This window comes from Cetorhinus maximus, chromosome 9 (assembly GCF_964194155.1).
Source record: "Cetorhinus maximus chromosome 9, sCetMax3.hap1.1, whole genome shotgun sequence".
Classification (NCBI taxonomy): Eukaryota; Metazoa; Chordata; class Chondrichthyes; order Lamniformes; family Cetorhinidae; genus Cetorhinus; species Cetorhinus maximus.
In genome coordinates this window covers 37,668,428-37,680,313 of record NC_135887.1, presented here as the reverse complement: position 1 = coordinate 37,680,313, position 11,886 = coordinate 37,668,428, and the positions used below count along the sequence as shown (strand labels likewise).

General features: G+C 42.9%; 1 protein-coding gene across 1 annotated transcript; it reads right to left on the bottom strand.

Annotated features, from left to right (window-relative positions):
- Positions 1-616: 616 nt before the first annotated feature.
- Positions 617-7,407, bottom strand: LOC144684577 (fibrinogen-like protein 1-like protein). The gene is made up of 3 exons (XM_078548534.1): positions 7,328-7,407; positions 2,080-2,159; positions 617-1,406 (listed from the first exon to the last, which is right to left on the bottom strand). Exons 2-3 carry the CDS (start codon positions 2,153-2,155, stop codon positions 796-798), a joined length of 687 nt encoding a protein of 228 aa, XP_078404660.1. The 5' UTR covers positions 2,156-2,159; positions 7,328-7,407; the 3' UTR covers positions 617-795.
- Positions 7,408-11,886: the final 4,479 nt, after the last annotated feature.

Here is an 11,886-nt window from a genome sequence, read left to right as displayed (position 1 = left end):
CAGTGTTATTTTGGCCATGTGATAGATTCAGAAATATCCCAGAATTATATAAATTTTTAGCACCCTGTCAGGCAACCTGGAAGTGCCTTAACAGACTTAGGACTGGTGTAGGTCGTTCACAGGTGTCACTAAACAAATAGGGATATACAACCAGCCCGACAACTTGTGAATGTGGAACTGAGCCACAGACTATACAACATCTCCTGCAATGCCTATCACTAGAGGAACCCTGCACTGTTGCAGATCTTGCTGAATTCAACAACAAGGTGCAGAAATGTGTCCAGTTCTGGCTGGGCCATGTATAGACTGTCCATGGACATGATAAGAAGAAGAAGCACCCTGAAATAATTGGACATCACCATTTCCAGGGAAACTGATTCATTTCATCTGTGACCATTAACCAGGGGCTGGGGAATCAATCTATGGGTGGAAGCAATGATGAATATTGAGATGCCCAGAAGTAATACTATCTAAGTAAGGTAGTATGTATGAGTTGCTTCTAGATTATTATAAATAGCAACAACTGGGGATAGTAAGCATTCAGGAATAGGGGAGTAGTGAATAATGGGTAACAGTGTTGGGGGAAGAGTGTATTTCAGAGTATATTTAAATCTGCTTGTGGTATTGATTACCTGAGCAGAAAGTTGGAGCTAAGACTGGAGTGGATACTGCATACTATTGGCATTTTATACTCTTGGAAATAATTTGATTTCTTCCATAATAACTATGTGATATTCATGGCCACTGAATAAATAAGAGTGGCAAACAAACTGATATCTTTCTTTGAAGCCCCAGTTAACATGTTGCTTGAATCATCATGGTGACTTTCAAAATGGAAATTCCAGACCAGTATGGGCTCTTGTTATTAAGGTACGCATATCCACAAGCATCAAACCACCATCCACCATAACTAACAGCACAACAACTTCGGTAGTTATCATTATCTCTATCCTTTGTAGTAAAAGCCTGGTTATCAATCATTGCAGTGTTTGTAAGTCGGGTCAGTTGATCAGCAACATTCCCAGTAAATGGGCCAAGTCTGATAGTATACTTCCCACTCTCAGGTTCTAGGTAAAAAGAGGAATACTCTGCATATTTAAATATATTTCTGTAGTCTCTAAACTCTATTCTCAGTTTGTACCTATTCTGCTTGGTCAAAAGGTAGATGTATTCATTGCCCAGCCAGTGGTCATTCATCACATCACCAAAGCCATATTTATATGTGGTCCAGCTTTCTCTCCAGGTGATCTTGCTGCTTCTTCTGTTTCTTTGAATCACTGTCCAGCCACCATTGCGATTCATGACACAGTTGACCACAAGTGGAGGGGATTGTACAGGCTGAATGACATAAAGCCCTGAAGTTGCCTTCTTGCTCTTACGTTGAATCTCTGTGCAGTCACGTGGCACTAAAGATAAACATAATCATGTCATCAATTTTATTCCATACACTATAGTCCTACATAGATATAGGGGAGCTAGGTTTCTGGTCACTCTCAGATAATAGCAGTGTCCCTTAAATGAATAGAAAATAAAAGAATCCTAACTGATCCCCTTTTCATAAGAAAAATGAAGGATAAAAAAGGCCTTTAAGCTCATTAACACATGTCATCTGGTACCCAAACTCTCTCATTACAGTATCACATATATTTCCCTTTATTCTGTCTGGGAAGCAGCTTGAAGTATTTGTTCCTCTCTCTGAAAAGAAATTCATTCTCATAACTACTTTAAAACTGTTTCTCACTCATGTAAATTAATGCACTTTTACCCTCAGTACTGATTTATTGAAGTCACAATCTGTGTTTGGCTGATATGTGACATTTAATTTTTTATAACTCAATGAGTTTCCCCCTTTACTATTTGATATTTAGTCTGTGGACCTCTAACCTTCCTTCACAGTGCATCCCTATTCATTGGAAGTAGGCATGTTGTTCCTCTCTGCATCCAGTTCAGCAGTTTTATTCGTTTTACTGATCCGGGACTAGAACGATAGCAGCACTAATATGAACAGCATGATTCTCAGAAGATTTGGGAATATGAGTGAGTGGTCTGAATGTTGACTTTTGCAATAATACTTCTTACGTGCTGAAATTGTTGCCACTGTAAGCAAGAGGAAGAAACCAATCTGAAAGAGGGCTCCTTTTTCCATTTTCATCATTCTCCTGGAAAGAAAATATCATTCATGAGACCGTGGTCACAGTCACTTTATAAAAGATTCAGTGACTTACAATCCACCCGTCACACTAAATAGAGTACATCAACAGTATCATTAATACATACTGTCCATCTGGGACCAAGTTACTCTCCTAGTTTAATGCGACTGGTTCCACTTTTACCTAATGGTAGTCATAGCATCTCCAGCTAAAGCTTCTCTTCTAGTCGCTGTAATGTTACCTCTGCAATTTGAAATCTTATGCATGTGAAGTAAAGATCATAGATGCTCAAAGGTACAAGATCAAAAGTCCATGGCTCTACTGGTCCATTCTCACCATACTCCAGCAGAAGTGTGGCAGAGAAGGCCAAAATTTAGTTTGGGTTACATGACTTTCGACCTTGTCCCAGAGTTTCACTGGCACTGTGGTAGCAGTATCACAGTTGTTCGGAACAAGGCCATTGATGCAGTTGGGATCTGGGGTTTGAAATTCCACATCTCTAGCTGCTCAGAGAGCACGATGAGCGGCATGATAAATCCAGGCAACCAGAGCACTGAGTGGAGGATTTAGCATTCACTATCTGGGGGGTGGTGGGTGCTGCAGAATAATGTTTCTGAGGAGACCTAGCAACCATCTCCCACAGTCTAGCAGTTTCTGGTTTTTTAACCATAATGGGCCACTGTAGCATTGGCGCCCATGGTTTGAATTAGAAAAATTAGGGGAACCTTCCTCTGATGCTCGAATCAGCAGCAGAAACATTCTGCTGATGTGGTTCTGGCATTATTACTGGATCATTGTCCCAATCATTTCCAGCCCCACAATGTGTTCAAATTTCTTTCAACTCTGCAACTTTCCAGCTGACTTTCTCCTGGGGTTGAAAATGTTTAAAGGTGGAAAATGCATGAGCAAAAATCTTTGCTTCTATCTCACCCTCTCTACTGAACAATCTTGATGCAAGGAGGTTGATGCAAGACAATTGTTCATCAGATGTTTGCTCTGTACTTGAGTTGTCTGGTTGTATAATATTTCAGTTCATATTTGTTTGTTTAGCACAGTGATGAGATTTAGTAAAGTATGGCTAACTCCTAATTTTTCCCCACCAATTTCTCCTGGCCATTGAATCAGGCTTCTTTGAATAGTCATCTCATTGATCTTATATTTTGAATATTGGAATCTGCATTTGTCAGAAAATCAAAAGTACTGCCTGGCATTGTGCAGTGACTTCATCATGAGACAAATTTTACATGTCATCAGAGAACAAGCTTGATGGCTAGATAATGCGCCTGTGCTTCAAAAATTGAAATAAAAACAGAGGGCACAATTGTCCGCTCCTGTTGGCAGCAGGCGTCATGGAGGGCACTATGGCGAGAAGGCCAAAAATCAGTTCTACACCATCGTGAAGCCAGTTTGTGATCGCCTGCTTCACCCGTCAATGCAGGCCATGTTTCCCGCTGCTGCACATCGGGACCCACATTTCAATATTTTAGCATCTCATTATAAGCCCTGCTCACCGGAATCATCCCCCCACACTGGAACATTCGGGCATGCCAACGTGTTTCACAGCTCTGCATAAGCAACATGCACCTGACGAGCTGCACTTCACTCTTGCTTGCCTACCTTTCTCCAGGCAGCACTCACAGTCAATCAGCGCCTGACTTCACAGGCAGCACGACATCATTTTTAGGGGGGCTGAAGGGCATGTGTCTACCTACCAGACCATCCGTCGGGGGTGACTTTTCAATGGCTGAAGGTCTCGGGCTTGCTTGAGAAGGGAGAGAAGTGGTCTCAGGCAAGGAAAGAGGCTGCAGGATGAGGGCTGTACTAGGGAAGGGGGGTATCTCAGGGTGTGTGAGGGGGCACATTGTGATCTGTGCAAGTGGCCTCAAGATGGTGATGGCTGAGGAGGCAGTTTCCAGAGGAGATGGGCCGTTGAGGCCATATGGAGATGTGAGGGTGTGTGTGAGAGAGTGAGTCATGCTGTCCCTTGAGCTGGCAGTGAGTGAGATGCCAGTGAATGTGTGATGGCCTTGTGAGTGTGTGTTTAGAGTGATGCGATGGATGACTTATCTTGGTTGCATGGATGAGATCATTCATCCTCTTTCTGCACTGGATAGCCAACCTTGCCTGTGCATCATTGGCACTGACCACCACTGCCACTGTCTGCCAAGCTGGATTATTGAGATTGCTGGACCTCCTGCGGCCAGAGTGGGGGTGGAGGACATCATGTCGGGCCTCCAAAAGGCATTCCAGTGATGGGTCACTGAATTCTTCTTGGCGTTCAGGGCCATATCTTCACTGGAGCAGTCCTGGGCTGCAAGCATTGAGAAATGTGTGCACGGCTGCAGTTTAGATATGGCACCTGCAGTAAGGAAACTGTCGGCCGTCCGCCAGTGAGATGGCATGTTTCCTGTGGCTGTACAATTAATGAGGCGGGAAGGGGGCAATATGGCCCAGAAATCCACCATTGCGGCCGATGGGTAAAATGTCTTTTTTCATGCCCGCTACTGTACTTAGTGCAACTCTGGGACGATTCTGCCCAGAAAGTGCAGGAAATACTCAGCAGGTCCGGTAGCTTCTGTGGAGAGATAAACGGTGTTAATATTTCGAGTTGAATGGACTCTTCTTCAGAACTGGTGGCATCATGCTGGAGGTGGCGGAAATGGTGGGGAATGATCATTTGAATGTGGAGGCTGGTGGAGTGGAAAGTGAAGACAAGGGTTTTGCTACATCGGTTCTGGGAGGAAGGGAAATGGGGTGAGAACAGAAGTGCGGGAAATGCATTGGAGATGGTTGAAGGCCCTGTCAACCACATTGGGGTGGGTTGATGGGGGGGGTGGGGTGGGGGGGGTGGGGGGGGCGGAGGTGTGGCGGGGATACTCGGGTGAGGTAAAAGGAAGACATGCCAGAAGTGCGGAGGTTGTGGGAGTTAGCATCATCAGAACAAATACGACAGAGATGGAGAAACTGAATGGAGTCCTTACAAGAAACAAGGTGTGAGGAAGTGTAATCGAGGTAGCTGTGGGAGCCGGTGGGCTTATAATCAATATTAGTAGAGAGCTTATCCCCAGAAATGGAAACTGAGAAGTCAAGGAAGGGAAGGGGAGCGTTGGAAATGGACCATGTGCAGGTGATCAAAGAGCTTTAAAAACTGAACCAGGTTAATAGTGAGAAATAATTGTGGCTTATTACAGCTCACACAAATTCAGCAATCAGAAGAGTCTGTTCTCTTGAAATCATTAAGGAATGCAACTGTTTTGGTGAAAGAAAAGCTCCAATAGCCTGTTTGAACTGAAGGTGGAGCAGCATTTGCAAGGTTAGTACAAATCTGTTTGCTGCACATTCCACTTAATGTTGTCAAGGTGAGATTGAGAGTCCAGCATCTAACTGATATAAAGTCATACTGTAGCAACTGTAGCTTTAAGGAATGTACTGACTGTAGCTTTAAGACTTATTGTACTGTGTAGCATCACGTGACAGTGTGAATGAATCAGCCTGAAGTGTGGGGAACCTTAGGGGTGGTGTTTTTGCCTAGTTGTGGTTCTTGATGGAAGCAGGTAACTGCTGCTGAAGCCCTGTAAATAAAGTTCACTGTTTCTTATGAGAAACCTGTCTGGAAAATCAAGTCCATAACACCTCCAGACCCTGATTCATTTTGTATCTATGAAACATTGGTATCTTCATTTACTTCCTTAATTGCTTACATTCTTTTTTTGCGAGCCTCCACTTCCAGTGCAGAGTCTTGCTGAATACCTTGCTGCACAAAATTGCCCTTGTAATGTTAAGGGACTTATCAGCGGTACCTCATCTACTGAGACTCTGGCACTAGTGTAGACTTGGCTTTACTCACAGTAGAGAGGCTTGCATCCCCAAGTACAGCATTGCAGAGATGTCAGAATAACACAGGATTACTTAGTCACATGGCTCTCCATACAGCAACACGCTGCTTGTAGATGTGTATTTAAACCAATATTCAGCAGTTTGTTCATGGTGTTTGTTACATTTCTACAGTAAGTAAAGTGTTGACTCACCTGCTGGTTTGGTGGATTATATTAACATTTTAGTTTTTAATGTTTACTTTTAAAAAGACGGTTGTTTACAGATATCAGAAGCCCACGTGTTGTCAGACTGTCTGTCATGGTGATTCCACATTGCTTGCTAAAATTCAATGTTCCATCAGACAGACCATTCATTGCCAAGTTTTATATAGTACAACCAACCCATAGATTATTCATATTTATACAAACTAGTATCCATAAACTTGAGCTCGTCAAAAGCTCTGCTGCCAAAATCTTAACTCACACCAAGTCTGATTCAACCATCACCCCTGTGCTTGCTGACCTACACTGGTTTATGGTCCAGCATTGCCTCAATTTTAAAATTCCCACCATTGTTTTCAGATCTCTCTATGACTTTCCATCCTCTCTATCTCAGGAACCTCCTCCACTCCTAAAACCTTCCGAGATCTCTGCACTGGTCCAACCGTGACCTCCAAATTCCACAATGTTAATTGTTTCAGCAATGGCAGGTGTGCCTTCAGCTGCCTAAGTCTAAGCTTTGGAAATTCCTCTAGAGCTCTCTTCTCTCCTTTAAGATATTTGTTAAAACTTAGCTCTTTGGCTAAGTTTTGGTCACCTGTCCTAATATCTTCATTTTTGGTAGATAATATCCCTGTTAAGCACCTGTTCCTGTTAAGGAAATATTACTATGTTAAAGGCACTATATAAATGCAAGTTATTGTTGTTGCACTACAGATTAAATATCTCATTAGTATATGCTTTGAAATAATTAAATGCCTAATTGCCATATGTCCTGTATTAATTTGATATCTTTTTATGTATAACCCATTAATGCTACTTAGTCATCTCACTACCATATATGAAGTACCTCAATACTGTCAAAGTATGACCCTATAATGTTGCCTCTTCTGTGTAAAGAAAACAAATGTGTTCACATCAACAAGCACATAACGATTCAAGAACAACCAGCAAAGAAAACTGAGATCTGCCAGAACATTTCTGTAAATCCTGCACCTTGAACATAGTTTACAAGCCACATGCAGGTTGGGAATGTAATGCAGGGTCGGCCCTGCTCCATTACCTTTAGATTTGTTACTTTACAGCAGATTGCGAATTACAGCTCAGAACAACAAGCAAAGCTACAGACATGGAGTTACTTACACTGTGAACAGGATTCCAGTCACAGAGAGGTTGGAAGGCACTCTGTCTTTTAAGAGGTTGGTATTCTATATTAAAGTGATAATCATGTGACATCTAATAGAGGCGTTGACATTCCATGAACCACCTGTCAAACAGGCTTCACTAGAGCATGAGATTAATGTAAATGTTTTAATAAATATACATAAATGTAAACTGGGGAGAAGGGTACTAGGAGGAAGTATAAATAGGGGAAAAAGTTAGAGGCTACTTTACTGAATCTGATTGTAGAAAGTAAAAGTGCATGAAAAGTAAATTGGAGCTGAGATTTCTGCAGGATCTTTGAACCTTGCTTTTTCTTTTGGTCACAAGTGTCACCCCTCTCCTAACTTTACTCAGTTCTGCTGAAGGGTCATGAGGACTCGAAACGTCAACTCTTTTCTTCTCCGCCGATGCTGCCAGACCTGCTGAGTTTTTCCAGGTAATTCTGTTTTTGTTTTGGAGTTCCAGCATCCGCAGTATTTTTTTGTTTTTATCAAATCTCTTACCCAGTATATAATGTACTCTCTCCCTTTAAGGAGCTCATGTAAGTCCACAGAGCTTAGCTAAAGCCAAGGCCTCCGGGCCTTGAATTGTGTGCGTGGTACTGCGTTAAAACTGTGCAGGTTATTATCACAGAGCATTGGGAAACTTCTTCTTGATGATGCAGCAAGGACCATCTTGCATTAGGTGTTTGATTTGCACAATGTTCTGGACCCAGTGAGAAATATCCCCACCCTCCATGACAGGTCTACCCTCCATTTCCCAGCAGTAAGCTGAGTCACATTGGCTGGTCAATCAACAGCAGTGCCTTTGAGTACTGCAGACTTGTCTGGCTCAGGTGATGGGTTACCTTGTAGGTTATGGAAGTTTGGCTTCAGTCGTTCATCCATTGTAAGCTCGTCAGTGTGGATCCTGATCCGCAATTGATCCTGAAAAGACTGTTTGCTTTCCACTGACCCCTCCCCTTTCCCTAAAGAGGGTGAACCTAGTCTTCAATTTCCAATATTCACTTCTGGCTCAGTGAAAATAACACAAATCCCTGACTGTAGGATTGTGGCAGTAAAATTTAGTTGAATTATGATCCCAGTGGAAACCTGTTCTTTACCTCTCAACCCTCTGGGTCCATGAAGCCCCAGGATGATGTAACAAGTGATGGAATTGTCACCCGACAGTAGAATGGGCTCATGGGAGAAACTTGAGGATTGTGGGAGTAGTGCATATGAATTTGTTTCAAGTCAGAACCAATTTTTCGACATTATAATAAAAGGTGAACCAGGTTTGAAATGCTGGCTTTTTGCAATAAAATACTTTTAATAAACTGGAATAGGGAAAGATCCTTTTCACCCATAGTTCCAGGGGTGTTGGGCGGGTGGGAGGCAATTTCGCCAAATAGACGGAAAGTGGTTGCTAAGATGGGTATGTTAAGCTATAATGCCAGGTTAGCTAACATTTAGTGAAAGATACCATATTAATTGGCAAAGGAGTTGAAGCCAGCATATGGAACAGCTGCTCGGAGGATTGTTAAACAGCTGGGTGCCATTTAAAATGCCTGTCTTGTTAAAGAGCCTGCATGGCATTTTAGTGGATAGCACTTCAACTAATTACTTCAGAAAACGCAATGGACAGCATCAACCTTTATGCATGGCCTTTCTCGACTTCACAGAAGTCTCTGACTCTGTCAACCGTGATGGCTTCTGGAGTATTTTCCTCAAATTTGGCTGCCCACAGAAATTTGTCACCATCCTCCGCGTACTTCACTATGACATGTAAGCCATGATCCTCATCAACGGAACCAGCACAGACCCTATCTCATTGAAGACTGGAGTCAGACAAGGCTGTATCGTCGCACCAACATTCTTCTCCATCTTCCTCACTGCAATAATGCACCTCACCTCCAGCAAACTACCCACAGGCCTGGAGCTAACTCACAGAACAGATTGGAAACTGTTCAACCTATGTCACCTTCCACCCAAGGTCTTCGGCCGATTGAGGTCCTCTTGCCCTCCTCCATGACCCGACCCATTCCCCTTCCTTGACGACCTCTGACCCCTATAGGTGCCCCTCACCTAAACACCCCTCACCCCCGATTTACCCTTGCCCCATCTCACCCTCTGTCCAAGCTGCCAGTCTCCTGCTCCCCTCCACTGTGTCACATTTTTCCACAAAAACAACCACACCTCAGATCCAAAGGGACAAGCCAAAGGCACAGGCCACCTTTAAATGACTGTGAAACCTGTGCCATGAGTTTCCCATGTGCCATTGACTTAGTCTTGAAGGTTGGACTTAATTTGAAAAAGTCTTAAGATAATGAGAATTCATGAGATGCAAATGTATTGAAAATAAGAACCCACCACCAGATGGCATGAGGCATGATACGCTGTTGCAATGTTAACTTAAACTCTACATCTCAACCCACCATCGGAAACTGAAATTTCAACTCCCGCTTAGTTAAGACCCCCTGCCCGCCACTTTTCCCACTCTTACAGGCCCCATTAAATTCTGCTCTATTTGTGTGTCAGAATTCCAAAGGGAATCATCCAGGGGTTCCACAGGGAAACACACTTGTCCCCATTCAGTTTCCATTACATTGCGGATGACAAACAATAGCTAGTTTTCCAGCTTGAAAAACAAGCCATGATCGAACCACTGCCAGCAGAACCACACAGGATTGGACAGCCTGTGAACAAATGATATTGGGGCAGAGACCCACAGGGAACAATTTTAAACAAACTTGCTGGATGGGGAATGCACGGGATCAGATGAAATGCTGATTTTACATCCCTCCCAATATTATTCATTGACCTCATGAGAGTAAAATCAGACAGGGTGTAAAAACCAACATTTCACTCCAATCTGTTAGTTTCCCAACTGACAGGATAGGTTAAAATTGCCCCAATTGGGAGGAGTGTAAAATCAGTGTTCCACCTGACCCAGTGCGTTTCCCACCCTGCGAGCTAGGTTAAAATTTCCCCCATTATGCCAGATATCTTCCCCAACATCACTGCCCTGGAATTCCCTGGGCACCCCCATAAAACACATTGGGCTGGTGGGTGGGAGTGTGTGCATAGGTACCATCTTCTATAAAACTAAATATGTGAAATAGGCAATGTTCGTAAACTCAATGAAAAATGTCCTTAGGCAATAAGGAAATGATGATAAATATCTATCTAGATAAATAATATATTCGGACGAATGCAGTATAATTTATTGATTCTAATCTGAAAATACCAGATGTCCTAGGGTGTTTCTTGCAGGTTTTTCAGGACATCAAATGCATTTACTGAAAATGATGGCATTCCATGCGAGTGTAAAGTTGGCAACAGTTCACCCATTGTTTAAAAAAAAATGTTGTTTTAAAACAAATGCTTGATATGGCACAAATATTACATGCTCATTGATGCTGAACAATACACGGCCTCAGATATAATATTTGAAATATTTTTAGAAAGCTTGCTTACGGTCAAACAAATTCCCTCCCAAAATAGTTAATGTAACCCCAATCCCCCACAGTGGGTTTCAATGTTTGCTTCAGATTGATGTATTTTAGTTGTCCAAATCTTCTTACTTCCCAAAACCTTTGTTCTCAGTTATTATATGACTAAGAGATATTACTTTGCCCCTGGTTAGATGTGCGATTCATTTAAAAGCTTCAGACTACACCAAGAGCCAGTCTGCAGCCTTAGAACTCCAGGAAACCATCTTACGGGTGGGGATGCAGTATTCTTCATGTTTTTAATGGAACGACTCTCGGACAGGCTAACAGCTCCTGCCCATGAGGTTGTGGGAAGGCCTGGTTGACACTGAATGATACCTGATCTGGGAGGCCTACATAGAGGAAAGAAAATTGATCTTTTTGTAAAACATAAAACCAGTCCCTTGCTTCAGTTCAGATCGTGTGCCTTTTACCATATTTACTAATCTATACAGCATATTATAAGTGGTAAATTTGGGTCCTCTTTTGGCCATCTGATTTGGCCAATAGGTATGACCTTTCAGGAATCTAATAGGTTCATGCGAATCATGTGATTCATGCCACCATTATGCTATTAGTGAACTTATCCATCCCTGGAAACCACATAACAGTCTTTGTGGCAATCTAATTGTTCTGTGATAATAATATGATCCTCAAACTGCTAACCTTGCTCAATTTGGTTTACCTCCAGTGAGTGTTCCTCCATCCTTCCTTTTCCTGTGCCTGCTTCACATCTTCAACTCACTAGCTCAAAGTTGCAGATGTCCCAATTTGGGGATGCCAGCTGTCAGCCTGCTCCTCCATGCTCCCCTCAGTTAACTCTAGCCATTGGCGTGAACTGTAAAGGGACAGAAACTTCCTTCCTTTGCAGGTTACCCCTGTCCTGGAAGAGGGCAGGTGAGCAGCTTCAGGTCTGGCACTCCTCTTCCAGTCCTAGCCCTCTTCTTCAAGTTCTGTGTCTGCTTCTCCTGCATGACAGTGTACAGATTCAGTGGCATGTCAAGTGACACCTAACCTCCTTGTCTGCATTCATCCCTATCACACAAAATGGCCTGTCAGTGGTATGTTG

Coding starts and splice junctions, on each gene's coding strand:
- LOC144684577 (XM_078548534.1), bottom strand. CDS start 2,155: ATGATGAAAATGGAAAAAGGAGCCCTCTTTCAGATTGGTTTCTTCCTC. Junction 1,407..2,079: donor AGTGGCAACAATTTCAGCAC/GTAAGAAGTATT, acceptor GTTTATCTTTAG/TGCCACGTGACTGCACAGAG.